The sequence below is a fragment of the Lolium rigidum genome, chromosome 7 (assembly GCF_022539505.1).
Source record: "Lolium rigidum isolate FL_2022 chromosome 7, APGP_CSIRO_Lrig_0.1, whole genome shotgun sequence".
NCBI classification, from domain to species: Eukaryota; Viridiplantae; Streptophyta; class Magnoliopsida; order Poales; family Poaceae; genus Lolium; species Lolium rigidum.
The window spans coordinates 75836012-75852352 of record NC_061514.1 but is presented as its reverse complement, the minus strand read 5'-3'; the positions used below and the strand labels follow the sequence as shown (position 1 = coordinate 75852352).

Below are 16341 nucleotides of genomic sequence, written 5' to 3'. Positions count from 1 at the left end.
TCTTGCGAGCCGTTTCACTTTGCTCGAGTTTTCGAGCAAGTGTCTCGGCACGTTGGTTAGCCTCCGCAAGTTTTTCTGTTGAGATGTGGAAAAGAAAGATCAAAAACAGCGACAGGCAGCATGAGTAAAAAAAAAAAAAAAAAAAAAAGGGGCGAGTATCAAAGTTGTTACCTTCGGCTCTGCCGGCATACTCGCGGTACCCAATAAATTGGGACCCGATGCGGATAAGATCCTTGATCATAGGCTATCAAAGAAGAAGAAAAGAAGGGGAAAAACTTCGGCATTACAAAAAGTAAGGCTCCATAAAAGCTAAAAAGAGTAAAGATGGATCTCGATAAACTTACATCATCCAAGAGGCTGCGACGAAGAGCTGCCCAATTGAGGAGGAGGCTCAACGATCATTTCAACCCTTGCCCTTTTTGGCGAAGGGACAAGGGGGCTTGACGGTGGAGTAGTGGTGACGACGTTTTGTTGAGGAGTCGATGTTTCATCTCCTTCAACTAGCGTGTACGAAACAAGTACGATACGTGACGTGCTTGTCCGAGGAGCCACGTCGATGACTCGGTACTTCTTCTTCCTCATCGCTAGTGAACAAAAAAGTCGACGAGCATAAAAAGCAAGACAATATAAATATTTCGAGTACAAAAAAAGGGGGAGAGATAAAGTCGACTTACGAGCTGATGAGGGATTCAACATAAGGATCGTAAGCTGACCTCGGATGAGAAGGAACAACTTCTTCAGCCTTAGAAATGCCAGAATCCTCGGCATCAGTCCTTTTCCTTTTGTTCTTGGGAGAGACAGCAGGAGGAAGGGACTCAGTTGATTCACTGGCCTCAGATTCAATTTCTTGCCCATGGGAAGCCGCAGATTTGTGAGAACCCGCGACTTCACTTTCAGGAATAGAAGAGCCCTGAGTATCGTCGGCAACGATGGTCATTTCTTCGACCTCTCCACCCTCGGGGAAGAGGAGGAAGGGAAGTTATACTAGGATGGTCCTGAAAAAATAGAAACCAAAGAAAACGTAAAGAGATGACAATACAATGAGATGCAGAAAAAAGGCGCAACAAGATAAAAATGCGGAAAGACAAAATACCTTGGGGAGTGGATTGGTGGAGCTGTATGGTTCTACGCGACAAGAAGAAGGAACTGGATCTTTGCCCAGGCGAGAAAGCCTTCGAACCAACTTCTCCAAGTCCTTGGTGGAAAGGTCACCGGAGATTCTGTTGGCGTCATTTTCACCGAGTACGTCCAAAGGGGATTTTTCGAGCACTGAAGAGGCTGCACTCTAATCCTAAGGAAGTAGGCGGTGATTTGAACACCGAGATAGCTCCTTGCCTCGAGTATTTTGAAGGCTGGCGAATCGCGAGACATGAGCGCCTCTGTCGCCTTTTCTCTTCCTCGAAGCTTCGGCATCCCGGGAGCGACGGCGCTGAATTTTGGCATTCCCGTCGAAGGGAATTATGTTGTGCTCAACGGAGTTGGCGCTTTCTTCGTGAATGTAAAGCCACCTCTTGCGCCATCCTTGGACGGAATCGGAAACTTGACGTCGAAATAATCGACATCGGTACGAACACGAGATAACAACGCCACCTATGTTATAAGTGACGTTGTGGGAGCCATTGCGGCGGATGCGGAAGATGCGTTTCCAAAGAGCCCGGTTAGGAGCGACTCCAAGAAAGCATTCGCAAAGGGTGATAAAAATAGAAATGTGAAGGATGGAATTGGGGGTCGGATGATGCAATTGAATCCCATAAACGAAAAGAAGGCCGCGGAGGAAATCATGAATTGGAGGCGAAAGGCCGCGGATCAGATGGTCAACAAAACTAACCCGGTACTCCATCGGAGGATTGGGATAGCTTTCTTCGCTAGGAAGCGGATGGCGTCCTCCTTCTTCATAAGGCCGAGCCTCTTCAGCATGTTGGTATCCTGGTTGGAGATTTTCGATCTCTCCCACTCAAGATCCTCAGCGGCCATCTTAGATTCCGGAGTGCTGTGGCGAGTTAGGCGCACGCGCGGTGGCATCAACGGCAATGGGTGGAGCGATGTATGCGAGTGCGGGAAAATCAGAGAAACTTGGGCGCAGAGGAAGTTTTGCGAAGAGGAACAGGTGAGCGGCGCAAGCAAGGGGATGAACGGAGGTTGAAGATAGGTTTATATAAGAATTAGGGGTCGCAGTGTACCGTTGGATGAGGAAATCGTGTGGTGAGAATGGATCTTCTAGGCGTTACCGTACGTGCGCCAGAAAAAGCGGAGGACGTGTGTCCCCCACTTGCACGATGTGCCAACGTGGTGGAAACGATGGACCCACAAAGCAGAAAAATCTCGACCATTGATACAGTTGAAGAAAATTTGACAAGGGAAAATACGTCGACAAGAAAAATAAAAGAAGAATGGCGACAGGTTACGTTATTTGAATATTTCGGGAGCCTTTGGACAGAAACAAGTTTTTGCCCAAATGCTCGGGGGCTACTTTGAAAAAAAAAAAGAGGAAAATTTCGAGTATGACAATATAGAAAATGTTGAGCCTACAGTCAAGCACAAGTTCTTGGCTGTAGCCTCGGGGGCTACTCCCATCAGGAGCGCTGTTCGCGCACCCGACAAATAAAAAAAAAAAAAAATAGAGAAAAAAGAAAGAGAGAAGAAGAAGGAGGAAAGAATATCAGGAGATAATGGCAATATAGCGACAAGGTGGACTAAAATGTTGAGCCTACAACCAAGCACAAGTTCTTGGCTGTAGCCTCGGGGGCTACTCCCATCGGGAACGCTGTTCGCGTGCCCGATGAAATTAACAAAGGAAAAATAGAACAAGCAAGAGAGTATATTTCGAGTTATCGTTAAACTCTCCATATACTCCCATCGGGAAAGTAATATAAGTCATATTTGACTCGATAAAATGTGCCATTCCAACAGCCGGAAAAGCACTCGACAATATATTCTCAGAACGCCGAAGTTGCGATCAATTTCCGAATGCCGCAAAATTGCGAAGGTAAGACCCCGGACCTATTCTCGCTGGGCGTGGCATCGCCGAAGACTGCGCTCTGCTACTTTTATCCGTATCAACGAGATACGAAGAAAAATCCTAACGGACGCGTTAGGTACTCGATAAATTTAGCCGGGACTCGACGGAATGGTAAGACCTTAAGCGGCGCTGTCGAAGTTTACACCGGTATCCGAAATCATGTCCGGGGACGTGATTTTGAAGTAGGTTTTTGCGGATTGCCACTAGAGCAGTTAACTAGTACCGATCCGTCGGATGAACTAGCCCCAACTACCAATATCCCTGTACAATATAGAATTTTATGAGAAAAAGTATAAAAGTTAGAGCTTTCGAGTAAAAATAAACGGTGGAGATTTTCCACGATTCTACGATTCAAGCAAAATCTCGGGGGCTCTCGACATAGGCATCCCAAATGGGCTCGCCTAATATAGTACCGGGGTTTATTGAAGGCCCACTACCCGAAGAATAAGAAGACTCGAGAGTCCAAGATGTATTTAAGGAAAAGATAGAGTTGTAATAGGAAGTGTTATTTGTAATGCGGCGGGATGAGTTAGAAACCATCCCGGACTCCGTAATCCTTGTATAGCACGAATCCCTCGGCTCCACTTATATAAAGGGGGGTCGAGGGACGAGAAGATCATCGAATCATTGTACGCAAACCCTAGTTTTCATATTCGTCGAGTACTTTTCGGTTGAAACCTTCGAGATCTACTTGCCCTCTACTTCTAACTAAACCCTAGCCTACAATCCATAGGCATTGACAAGTTAATCCCTTGTCACCAGGTTCTCAGAATGGCGGTGCAGCGAATGAGCTACCATGAAGTTAATCTCATGACGCAGAGACCTGGTGCGTTCTTCTGACGGGGCGGACAGGTCCACTCCATCGAGCGCACTTTCAGGTGAGAACCCTTTCCACCTGATGCCGTGTGAGCGGGTTCTGTGAAAAGAGCCGATGAGGTCGGCTTCGAGGATTGCTTTGACCTCGTCATACTTCTTCTTGAGCTCCTCGGTCAGATCCTCGTACGTGGTCGGAGTGCCTTCCGCCATCTCGGATGTAGATGGCGATGCGGTTGATGTCGAAGACCGTCCCACCGGGCGTGCCGGAATGTGTTGCGGTCGAAACCCACCGGCGAGCGGCGACGGGCAACACAAGAGAGCCGGAGGCTCCCGGGATCTGCGGCTGGCCCTGGTCCCTCCGAGCGACGGCCCGCAAAGACTCGGCACGCACGTCCGATGCTCGGTGCAAGGGCGTGCCACCTGACCTATACCCGGTCGGGAAGGTGTTGGATTTGCCTCGCTTAGTTTCCTGCATGGCATACACGTAAACATTAAATACGAGCCTCGATCGGCTCTCAGGTTGTCCTGTGAATCGGCTCAAGGAGCCGATCCACCAATGATCCGTACGAGGTGTACGATCAGATGGTGGTCCTGCTTGATCAAAATAAAGCTAAAACGACCTACTACGATTTAGGGTTTTCACCACATAATCAGAACATCCTACTCGTGATTGAGCCTGGCAGCCACGCACGGTGATCGTAAATCGACCCTAGACAAGGCCTAAAAACCAACATGAAGTTGATCCCCAGAACATCCTGTCTAGGGCTAGCAAACTACACCCTACGCGCCACTGGATCCTTCAACCCGTTTGTAAGGCCTAACTATGCAGATATTAAAATAATCCTTGAAGAACAAGTGGAGCAATCATAACGGATCGGATCTACTAAATAATGATCAAGCGGGGTGCCGCCCTTACACCTAAGATAGGTGTAAGGACGGCTAGACGTCTAAGGGTTGCACGGACGAAAGCATATGATACTATGAAACAATGCTAACCCTAACACATCTATGATAACTACGTTGCTCGCCATCAACAAGGCTTCAAGCACGAGCAACGCATGAACAGCGAATAAACGTGTATCGCCTAGATCGCAAGATGCGATCTAGGCAGCATGATGCTTACCCGGAAGAAACCCTCGAGACAAGGGAGTTGGCGATGCGCCTAGATTGGTTTGTGGTGAACGTGATTGTTGTTTATTTCATAAACCCTAGATACATATTTATAGTCCGTAGACTTTCTAACGTGGGAATAATCCCAACCGGGCACGAGCCAAACTCTATCTAACCGACACGTATCCTACTATATTACAGATACACGGGCAAACTAGCCGAAACTTTGCATATAAGGCCGATTCATGCATTTCTTCCATGTATATCCTTCAAGCCCATCTTCAATCGCGGCCCACCTCTGATCCGGTCAAATTCTGGTGATAACAATAAGTTTCGAGAATTGACAATTTTTGATGCAATCTCATGTGTGCAGCTCATCTACGGCTCATCAAGGAAGGTTTCAAGCCATACGACCCAAGCAATCTCTCGAGAAGGGAGGTGGTGGACGGCCAACTCAACGCCACTACCCTCCACATGATCCACTTGGCGGTGTCTCCTAAGGACCGTGATCACATTCGCACCCTCAAGACTGCCAAGGAGGCTTGGGATAGGCTTGACGAGTTATTCCTTGAAAATGAGAGCACCCAAAGCTCTAAATACGATGAAGTCAACACCGCTGCCGATGGTTTCGTGATGAATGAAGGAGAATCTGCCGAATACATGTACCGGCGCCTCACCGCGCTTACCGTGTAACTAAGAGATCTTGGTGCCTCGTTTGCTGGTGACCAATGGGTGAAGAGAAAATTGTACAATGCCCTATTACCTACAATGCCCTATTACCTTATGAGGAACCAAGATTGACCGCCATCCGTTAAAACTCCTGCTACCGCGCCATGACATAAAATGAGGTCCTTAGCGAGATCATCGCTATGGATATCTCAAAGAAGAATGCGAATGAGCTAATCACATGAGCCCACAATGCTCGCAAACCGACCGAAACAACCAAAGGGAAAGACAGAGTGAATAGCATAAAACCACCACATTGATGACGAAATTTACCGTATACTACCACTTTATGTTTGCGGGACAGAAAACCACCACATTTTGCTCGGTTTTTTGCGGAATGCCCTAAACCCGAATTGAACGCGAATTGACAGGGAATTTGACTAGTCGGGGCTGAGGTGGCATCACGATTAGTGAACCCGCCGACGTGGACCTTGGTCCCACCTGTCGAGCAACATTAAAAAAAATAAAAGTATGGAAAATTAAAAAAAAGAGAGATCATCTGCTGATCCGACCGTGCTTCTTAGGCCGCCGCTGCGCTTCTCCGGTCAGGCCCTGCCGCCCAACTACGGCACTCCGGCGAGGCTCCGGCGGCGCGCGTAGCAGGGGCCGGCGGCGAGCGACTGCGGAGCAGGGGGCCGGCGGCGCGCGTGCGAGGCGGGGGCCGCCGGCACGCGCGAGCGAGAGCGGTGGGCCGGCGGCGTGCGCGCGGGAGTGGAGCACGGCCGACGGCGCGAGCGGAGCAGGGCTCTGGCGGCGCGCGTAGCAGCGGCCGGAGGGGCGCGACTACGGAGCAAGGGGCCAGTGGCGCGCGAGCGGAGCAGGGCCAGCGGCGCGAGCGGAGCACGGCCGGCGCGCGAGCGGAGCAGGGCCGGTGGCGCTAGAGCGGAGCAGGGGCCGGTGGTGGTGGTTGTCGGATGGGGAAGGAGATGACCTTCCCACATTAGTTTTTTAGGATTTTAATTTTTTTTAATTGAGCTGACATGTGGGACCTAGTTCACATCACCAAATTATGCCACCTCAGCCCTGTCAATTCGCGTTCAATTCACGTTTAGCGCATTCCGCAAAAAATTGAGCAAAATCTGGTGGTTTTTTGTCCCGCAAACGTAAAGTGGTGGTAGATGGTAAATTTCACCAACAAAGTGGTGGTTTTATGCTATTCACTCGGAAAGACACGATCGAGTATGTGTCTACGTTTCAACCCAAACTAACGAAAACGGACCTATTTCGTGTTCCAAATAGATTGCAGGAGTGGAGATGTCCTAAACCTGCCGTCGAGCCCGACCGGCCGGCTAGCTGGACGGGCCAAACACGGCCCAGATGTCTAGCCGTCGCGTTCTTCGACTTGGAGAGCAGGGTGTGGCTCAGCAACTGTCACGTACCTAAACCAAGCATCACTGACGCCTGCAGGGTGGGGCAAAAGGATAAGACGCCCGGCTGTCAATAGCCACGGCATGCATACCTGGCCGAGCTCTCAGCTGGAAGCCATGGAGAGAGCCTGCAGCCCCGCGCTGAGGCTGCTGCCCAATCCGATCACGAAGCAGCTTCCGAGCAGCTGGAGCCACGGCAGATGCAGAAGCTTGGCCGTTCACGCGCGGCTTCCAACCGAAGATGATTACGCTGCCGAGTCACCGAAGAGAGTTCAAGTTACACAGGTGAATACTGGCATACTACTTCCGGAACTAGAATGCAGAGCTGCTCATCACACACCATCTGCTGCTTTCATGCTTTCTACCCAGAGCCTCAGGAGGAGCCGCCGGAGGGGAACCGGCACGCGGCAGAGCCTGGTCTCCGTCGGGACGTCTCGCGGCGGAGGAGATGAGTGGAGCAGTGAGTTCGACCTGACGCTCCGGCAGCTGCGGCTGGACGACCTGATCGAAGACGGGCAGAGCGACGCCGACGTCGTAGTGCACCTTCTGGTCCAGCAGGTAGTTAACTGACGCCGCATACATTTACGTGTCCATATGAAAAGTTGAAAACATGCAGGGAGTAAGATCAAGTACGTAGGTACTAAGTGAGCAACTGATTGATAGCTGTGAGATCTTCATCTGAGCAACTGATTGATAGCTGTGAGATCTTCATCTGAATTTCAGCACAGCCAGTTCGGGATGTCAATTAAAGGGCGGGTCGTCACTTCGTTCGGCAAGATATGCGATTCCTGCTCCACCCCCTACCTCACAAAGGTACATCAGAGTGCTCACTTGGATTCTTCAATGTTCAATATGACAACACGGTGCATTTGGAAACTGCTGAATGCCAACGTTGATAGAAACTTGATTCACCCGTTCCAAAGGAACAACGAAACTTGGTTCAACTTGGTCATTCGGAACAGCTAATGTGTTTCTGTAACTCTGTTGCAGATTGATGATCACTTTGATATCACGGTGCTGTCCTCCTCCAGGAAAGATCACAGTGGGATGCCTGAAATCGGAGACAATGATCCATCAGTACGTGTTACGATGCTTGCGGACTGTCAGTGCATTTTATTTTGTTATTACTTCTTATACTCAACTTAATTCAACACCTTACCGTTTCCACTTTTAGAGTAGGTCATCTCCGTGAAGCCAGGAACCGAGATTGACATCGACTCATCAATCCAAGAGACGATACGATTAGCAGCGTCAGCCAAGGTTTGTGTTTTCAGCATGTCACCTTGATTGTCGACAGAAAACCTCCCACTGATTGTGTTCTGGATGTCATGCAGAGTTCGTGCTCAGAGGCGTGTGAAAAATCTACTGTCGTATGGAAATGTATGTACGAAGACCAGCTCCAACTACTATGGATTCCATGTCTTTAGATCGTTGTAACACATTACTTGTCTTGTGAATCCACAGCTGGTGGCAACCAGAAGAGAAGATACAGCCAAAGTTGGTCAAAACTTCTGGATCTGAAGAGAACTCTGGATAAAGCACCTAGCTGAAATACTGCATAAGCTGACCATATCGATGGAGCCTGTTGCTGCCTGGCAACACGATGGTTCTCTGATATGATTATATGAATGCTTATGTGTATCTTGCAAAAAGCAATGTGAGATCATGATTGATTAGTGGACCTGTCAACCCAGTGATCGAGTGCCCGTCTCCATAACAGTTAACTGTATACTCATAGACATTGTGAACATAACAAAGCGTTTCTACAAATTTATTTCCTCTAGAGAAGAAATGTAAGGATTTATTGCATTAGATGAACCTGTTCACGACTACTGTTTTTTTCAAAAAAAAAATGAGGGGATTCAAAGATGTAAGCATTCATTTCGGAGAAACTTATGTACCACTCCTGGTCACCCAATCAATATACTCACATTTTTGTGGAGTATCATCAAGATAATACTGGCATCAAGTTAGGGATGTAAACGGGTCGGATCGGATCGGATATTTCTATTACCATATCCTTTACCATATTTTTATGACGGATTCGGATCGGAGCGGATAATGGTCGGATGCTGATTCGGATGCGGATTATATCGGATTATGGATATGGAGCGGATTCGGATCGGACTCGGATCGGAAGCGGATTATTAAGCAAATATACAAATAAAAAATAGAAGTATGCTTTTTTATGTATAATATGTTTGTAATTATAGGCTATAGCTAAATGTACACACATGTTTGTACAACAAAGCAAATTGCGTGCTAATAGCATACATATTTTAGCCCATGAACTAACTATATTGTCTAAATATTTAGGGTTGGGATAATTTTCTCGGATTATCCTCATTGAGGACCTCGGATAATCCGCAAAAAATGGCGGATAATCCGTATCCGTCGGATAGTATCAATACCATATCCTCTACCGTATCCGCCGGATATCCGCTTGAGCACTATCCGCATCCGCATCCATATCCGGCGGATTGCTAAAAATGCATACCATATCCTCAAAAATGGATACGGATGCGGATTCGGAGCGGAAATTATCCGTACCATTTACAACCCTACATCAAGTGTACAGCCTTAAGCCTAAGAAGCCCAGGCCCAAACAAATAGGCCCATCTCAACGTCCCTTCTGCGGCCAACCGGCCGCCGGAGCCCGACCGGCCAACCGCAATGCGCCGGCGGCGGGGGCGACGCAGCGGCAACCGTTTCCCGTCGAGACGATAGATCCCACCTTCTGGAGCCCGATTCCAGCAGTCCTGTGCCGCTGACCCCGCCACTTCTGGCAGATGTGGGGATGCAGAGGCGGTGATAGAAAGGGCAGAGGAACGGCGGGCGCGCGGGGGCAAAGATTGAGCTCAAGACGAAGCAAGTACGTTGCTCTAGCCTCTATCCTCTGCAAATACATACCAATGTGCCGCCATTCTCCCTCTGTATTTTGTTTGATTTGCAAATGCGGAGACCGGAGAGTAACCTCGAACTGCAAGTGCCATACTTTGTTCAAACCTAATTACATACTGTAACTGAAGCGTCTGTATGTGAAACCTTAGACAGTAAATTTCAGCATATTTCTTCCACCGTGTAAGATTTTATCAGACATTATTATGATACGGAAGACAGTAAATTTCAGCATACTTCTTCCACCGTGTAAGATTTTATCAGACATATACGAACATTGGCAATCGGATAATTTGCAGTATTATAAGCGAGTGAATATATTTGACTGCAGGAGACAAAAGCAAACTAAGACAATTCCTTTACATATAACTCTGGACCAGCTATATTTACACAGACAGCTATGCTGAATCTACCAACTTCTAAACAAAATATCCAACATTACTACTAGACAAGCTATCACTTAAAAAGAAACATTCTAACATTATTTGACTAGCTAGTTCCCGAGGAAGGCGTCCACTTTGGCATTGGCAGCCCTTGACAGGAACTTCATGCAAATCGGAGGATTCACGTTGGCAAGAGAAAGAACAGCCTGTGGCAGGGCCCAAATTCCGTCACCACACATTAATCCAGATGCAACTGCTGGTGCGAACGCCTGTGCATCCGCTTTGTTCATCCATTCCCAGCAGAAGAGTATGGTGCTGCCGATGAACATATCGATGGCGAAGTATGGTCCAAGGTAGAAAGGGATCGCCATTGCCATGGGGATTGGGATGAACTTCGACACCTTCTTGGGCAGCCATTCTTTTATAGCATTGATGGCGAATGCAGCAGCAAAGAAAATGTAGCACAGCGTGAGGCAGTGCTTCGGGAGAACAGAGAAGCCATCGACACCCAAGATTGCCATGTTACGGTACATAATGGTATATGGTGCTGGGTAAGCGCTGTCACTGGCACCAATATTGAAGGACTTGTAGAACAGCCAGAAGACGCATGGTGAAACAACACAGCCCATTGCAGTGCCTATCACCTGGCTGACGAACATGGACCTTGGTGAGGCTAAAGTCATATACCCAGTTTTGAAGTCTTGCATCAGGTCAGCAGCTGTTCCCACAATGTTCATCATGACACCGCAGGCAGCCAATCCTACTAGCACGCCACCGTGCGAAGCACCTGCCCACGTACCGAACACAAAGATTCCAACCTTACCATAGGTACTGGCCAGGGACCAATCTGTTAGGCCACATCCATAGGCATTGCAGAAGGCCAGTATAGGTGCAAAGATATATGCAACCAAAATGTAGTACCACTTGAGCTGCGGGATGATGTGTGGAAGGCAAACAATCGTTACCACTGCTAGGATGACATAACCCCCGAATGCAATTGTCTTGGGAATTTGATCCCTCATGAATAATTCATTGCGACGTTTGTCATCAAAAGACTCAGCTTCCACAGTGGCGACAGGAGTACCATTGTCAGAGACGGGAAGTGATTTTGATCTGTTCTTATACATTTGTACGAAAGCTTTCACTGTTTTATAGAATACCATCATGAAGTTAAACAGGCCATCCCCAAGAATTACTGCTATTGTTATGAACACCTGCGGTGTTAAGATGTTAGTTCTCAAGAGTTAGATGTGATTGCAAAAGCAAAAGTCTGCCTAAATGCCAAGTACCTTGTAAGCCTGCAGTCCATGTAGACTACTTGCTGGAAGAGAGGCAGAGTACCAAATTCCTTTCTTTGTGCTTATGAGTGGCCACATTAGGCCCCACGAGAGGATGCCTCCAATCATAAGAGATACATTTACGAGATAGGGGCAGATCATTCCCACACCAACATAAGTAGCCGAGAAATCAAAATAGAACCTGGAAGACAAAAATTAGTGAAATTTGAGGATAGTGGATGTAACATGAAACCAATCATGAGGAGAACATGGTCAAAGAATAAAAGAATACAAATAGCTAAGACCAATAATAAAACAAGCTTAGATGCAATTTTCACTTTCAGGCCTAGGGATTTAGGATCTGATCCGTAAAGAGGTGTCGCTGATGCTCGAACCAAGATGTAGCTACACTAACCTGTTCTTGTAAGCTTCAAGGCCAAGTGTTGGGAAGGAATTGAATCCACAATCATCCCCGGCAGTGTAGAACCACTGGAAGAAGGCCCAGACGAAGCTTAGCGAGAAGTACTTGCCCAATGTCCGAACTTGCTTCCTGAAATATGTTAGCATTTTGTCAGTCATACTGCTTGACTTTTACCTATTATGCAAACAACATCTAAATAGGCATGTTACTTACTTTGCAAGCTCAGCACCTTGTGGTGTGTGGAATCCATTGATAAGATAAGCAGTTGCAGTGCCGCTTGGGTATGTGAGCTTGTAGTCCACAATCATAACCTGCAATCAATTATTCCAGTTGGCACCCATGGCAAAGGATATTTTCGTGTGCTGTATATGAAGAAAACATTGGCAGGGGAAGTTTCTACCTTTCTCATGGGAACCAGAGCAAAAAGCCCAACGAAACTAACGAGAAGCAGAAAACATATTATCCATCCGAGCTGGGGGTTCTTGATATTCATTGCATCGTTAGCTTCTGTTGCTTGCTTAGCAATGGTCTCGCTCATAGCAAACAGGTAACTGCCAAACCCACCTGATCAAATAGAATCAATATTGAGTCAGAGATGATTATATTGTGGGTCAAGTATACTTACATAAGCAGAAAGTTATTTTGCAGAAATATTAATGCGCCGGCAAAACTAAGTGTATTTCGTTGTGTCAGAAGAGCAGCACGAAGCCTTCTCTATGATCTCTGTTTGCATAAACGCTCGAAAAAGATATGCACTGCAGATGTCTTCAGTAATCAATACTGCTCCCTCCATCCCATGAAGCTTGTCTTAATTTTATCAAAATTTGTATCTAGATGCTAAATAGTGTCACATACATCCAAATTTGGACAAAGTTAAGACAAGTTTCATGAGACGGAGGGAGTACTAAACTAGAACAACACTAGATGATTGTTTATATTGCACATCAGTGTTTCAACATTATGACAGTTTTTTTTTTGGTTGCAGAATTATGTGTAAAGGGAAAACTAAATCTATGTGGTGCCAGGAAGAGCAGAAGAAAATCTGCATGTTCGGTCGCGTAAGCACTGAAAAAAATGTATTGTGAATGTCTTTTGTAAACAAGAATATTGAACCAAACACTACTAGTGTTCGATTGGGTCTAATACAGTCGCGCGTGTACTGTGCATTGTTTACGTGTGTAGTGGTGTGTGTAAATCTTGTAAATTGGATACATTCCAAAAAAGTATCTTGTAAATTGGAATCGCAAAGAAGAAAGAACACTGCAGCATGGTTATACCGTGGCTTATTAGTCAGTATTACAACGTTATGTAGTAATAAAAAATTTTCTGCAGAAATTATCTTCATGCAATTGCAAAACTAAATCTAATCTTAGGTCTATTTTTTTAGGGGAAAAACATAAACCGTAGGTCTATTTTGTAGTTTGCAGATCGAGCTGTGAATCTGTGATATATTTTCCTTGAAAAATAAATAAATCAAGGAAACATAACAGACGCACCAGATTTCCTACTAGTCCTGAAAGTTTGACTAGCCGGAAAAGAAGGAGCAAAAGGTGGGCGCGCGAGAAGTGCCCAAGTTAGTTAGAGTTTTACCGCTGAAGGCGATGCCGTAGGCGGAGACGACGCACGTCTGGATGACGGTGTTCTCCTGGCGCGTGAAGGGCTGCTTGAGCAAGCCCATCCTCTCGATGGCCGACGTCCAGAGGCGGACGAGGAAGAAGGCGAGGAGGCTGGCGGAGACGTTGAGCGACGGGATGATGCCGGTGGTGAGGTTGAGCTTCATGACGATGACGCTGAAGAGGATGGAGAGGATGAACCCCACCACGAAGGCGCGCACCGTCAGCTGCTCCGTCCAGGTCGGCACCGGCTTGTCCAGGAACGCCCGCTCCACGGACGCCTCCTCCTCCTCCTCGGCGTGGGCGTCGTCGTCGGCATTGCTCCCGACGTTGCGGCGGCGGAGGAGGTTGCCCGATTCCACCGCGTCGGCATCGTGGGCTAGGGCTGCGGCCGCCGCCGCGGCGTCCGTCGCCATGGGCTCTCTCTCGATCGGGCGTCTCGGTGTACTGCCTATTGAACGAGTGTTTGCGTTTGGACGAGGAGCTGGGCCGGCGTGCGCGTATATATGGATGGTGGTTGAGATCTCCGGGGTTTACCGACTTTCCGATTCGAAAACAGCTTTCTTTTTTTCCGTTAAGATTCGAATACAACTGTGTTCTGCTCTTTTATCGGAGGTCGATCTCCGGTGGTGATACAACTCCGTCTTCAAAATCCTATCTCGTGTGCGTCTACTATATCTCTCTCAAATAGACCGAGTCGTAAACGTCTGAAAATTATAGAATTGCAGAAGGAAAAACGGAAGGGAACAGAAACCGGAAGTCCGGAACACAAAACCTACCAAGTTCGTCATATTTTCTTCTTCTAGAACCGAAGCATACCGCCTATAGCAATCACCGCTCCGGCGTGCATATAAGTTAACCGATTCTTGCTGGCGATCACCCACCGACACCGTGCATCAATCAAATCAAACCAATCAAAGAGAAGAACCGATTCTTGTTTCTCTCAGTCCCGAAAGCAGGCGATGGACTTGACAGGGGACCTCCCGACGCAGCCCGGCTCTCGCGGCCTGGCCATGCTCGCCGCCGGAATCGCGAGAAGCCTCGCCAAGGAGAACGCGGGCAGCAACCTGGTGTTCTCGCCGCTGTCCATCTACGCCGCGCTCGGGCTCCTGGCCGCCGGCGCCCGGGGCGACACCCTGGACGAGATCCTCCGCGTCCTCGGCGCGCGGTCACGCGGCGAGCTCGACGAGTTCGTCTCCGGCGTGGCGGAGCAGGTGTTCGAGGACCACTCAGGCTATGGCGGGCCGCGCGTCGCGTTCGCGTGCGGCGTCTGGAGCGACCTGACGTGCCCGCTGAAACCAGCCTTCCGCGAGGCCGTGGTGGGCACGTACAAGACCGAGGCAAGCACCGTCGACTTCACCAACGAGCCGGAGGCGGCGCGGGACCAGATCAACGCCTGGGTCGCGCAGGTGACGCAGAACCTGATCGGCTCCGTCTTTGGTCCGGAAGCGATAAAGCCGCTCACCCGCGTCGTGCTCGGCAACGCCATGTACTTCAAGGGAAGCTGGGCCGAGTCCTTCGACAAGATGGACACGACGAACAAGCTTTTCCACCGGCTCGACGGCAGCACCGTCGACGTGCCCTTCATGCAAAGCTGGGATCGCCAGTACATCGCCGTGCACGACGGGTTCAAGGTCCTCAAGCTCCAGTACCAGATGCAGAGCGATCCTTTCGCGTTCGCGGGTCAGTCCGTCCACTACACTCGTGATGGTGCATTCCTTCTGAGTGACCACAGCCAGTACGATGAAACCGCCCATCCGGCCGGCCATCCGTATTTCTCCAACCTTACTCCGTCCGGCACTCCCACGCCATATTATGTCCCCTATCGTCGTAACAAACGCACACAATTCTCCATGTGCATCTTCCTCCCGGACGCCGTCGATGGCTTGCGGAGCCTGGTTGACACGATAGCATCCCAGCCTGGCTTCATGCACCAGCACCTGCCGAAGAATATGCTCGCCGTCAGCCAGTTCCGGTTGCCCAAGTTCAAGCTGTCATTCCAAGGCAGCATCGTTGCAATCCTCAAGAACCTGGGGCTTCAATTGCCGTTCGGCGATCTGGCCGATCTGTCTGATATGGTGGAGGACAACGAGTCTGGCTTGCCACTGGAAGTGAGTGAGGTCATCCACAAGGCGGCCATCGAGGTTAACGAGGAAGGTACCGAAGCTGCAGCTGCTTCCGTCATGAACATTCAGTATGGATGTAGCGCAATACCGCCACCGTCGCCTCCTCGAGTGGATTTTGTAGCTGATCATTCCTTCGTGTACTTCATTGTCGAGGAGGATACCGGCGTTGTTGTCTTTGCGGGGCATGTCCTCGACCCCTCTAAAGAGAACTAGACAGTTTCGAACGCGTGGTTTGCTTAGATTTTCTATCCCCATAATGGTAACCCCATAGCTAGTTTCATAGGAGTACTTTGATGCTGTTTATTCTCGGAACTCTCCTTTTTTATGTACTTTAACTGATTGCTTAATTTCACTGCATTATATATACTTCCACCGTTCCATATTACTCGGACGATTAGGTTTTGTCAAAGTCAAATGTCGCAAAGTTCGCCAACTATGCACAAAAAAGTATAAGAATCTGCAATATCAAAAAACAATAGTATTAGAACCATAATAGAATATATTTTCATATTACATATAGTGCAAATGGAAGTATAAGAATCTGCAATATCAAAACAACAGTATTAGAACCATAATAGAATATAT

At 48.3% G+C, this 16341-nt stretch overlaps 3 protein-coding genes across 5 annotated transcripts; 2 read left to right on the top strand and 1 right to left on the bottom strand.

Moving 5' to 3' along the window:
- Positions 1 to 7129: 7129 nt before the first annotated feature.
- On the top strand, positions 7130 to 8847 carry LOC124678167 (large ribosomal RNA subunit accumulation protein YCED homolog 2, chloroplastic-like). Of its 3 annotated transcripts, XM_047214081.1 has the most exons (7): positions 7130 to 7323; positions 7408 to 7596; positions 7762 to 7851; positions 8029 to 8115; positions 8218 to 8298; positions 8373 to 8418; positions 8503 to 8847. In XM_047214081.1, exons 1-7 carry the CDS (start codon positions 7156 to 7158, stop codon positions 8586 to 8588), a joined length of 747 nt encoding a protein of 248 aa, XP_047070037.1. In that variant the 5' UTR covers positions 7130 to 7155; the 3' UTR covers positions 8589 to 8847. The 3 variants fall into 3 exon arrangements, 2 of the variants coding, with proteins under 2 accessions (XP_047070037.1, XP_047070036.1); XM_047214080.1 differs by having other exon boundaries at positions 7130 to 7596; XR_006994362.1 differs by lacking the exon at positions 8503 to 8847 and having other exon boundaries at positions 7130 to 7596; positions 8213 to 8298.
- A 1582-nt stretch (positions 8848 to 10429) lies between these two features.
- Positions 10430 to 14046, bottom strand: LOC124678863 (probable metal-nicotianamine transporter YSL11). The gene is made up of 6 exons (XM_047214718.1): positions 13608 to 14046; positions 12418 to 12581; positions 12231 to 12328; positions 12012 to 12146; positions 11609 to 11798; positions 10430 to 11533 (listed from the first exon to the last, which is right to left on the bottom strand). Exons 1-6 carry the CDS (start codon positions 14044 to 14046, stop codon positions 10430 to 10432), a joined length of 2130 nt encoding a protein of 709 aa, XP_047070674.1.
- Positions 14047 to 14592: 546 nt separating this feature from the next.
- On the top strand, positions 14593 to 15969 carry LOC124671557 (putative serpin-Z8). The gene is made up of 3 exons (XM_047207918.1): positions 14593 to 14700; positions 14776 to 15278; positions 15357 to 15969. Exons 1-3 carry the CDS (start codon positions 14593 to 14595, stop codon positions 15967 to 15969), a joined length of 1224 nt encoding a protein of 407 aa, XP_047063874.1.
- The last annotated feature ends 372 nt before the right edge of the window (positions 15970 to 16341 follow it).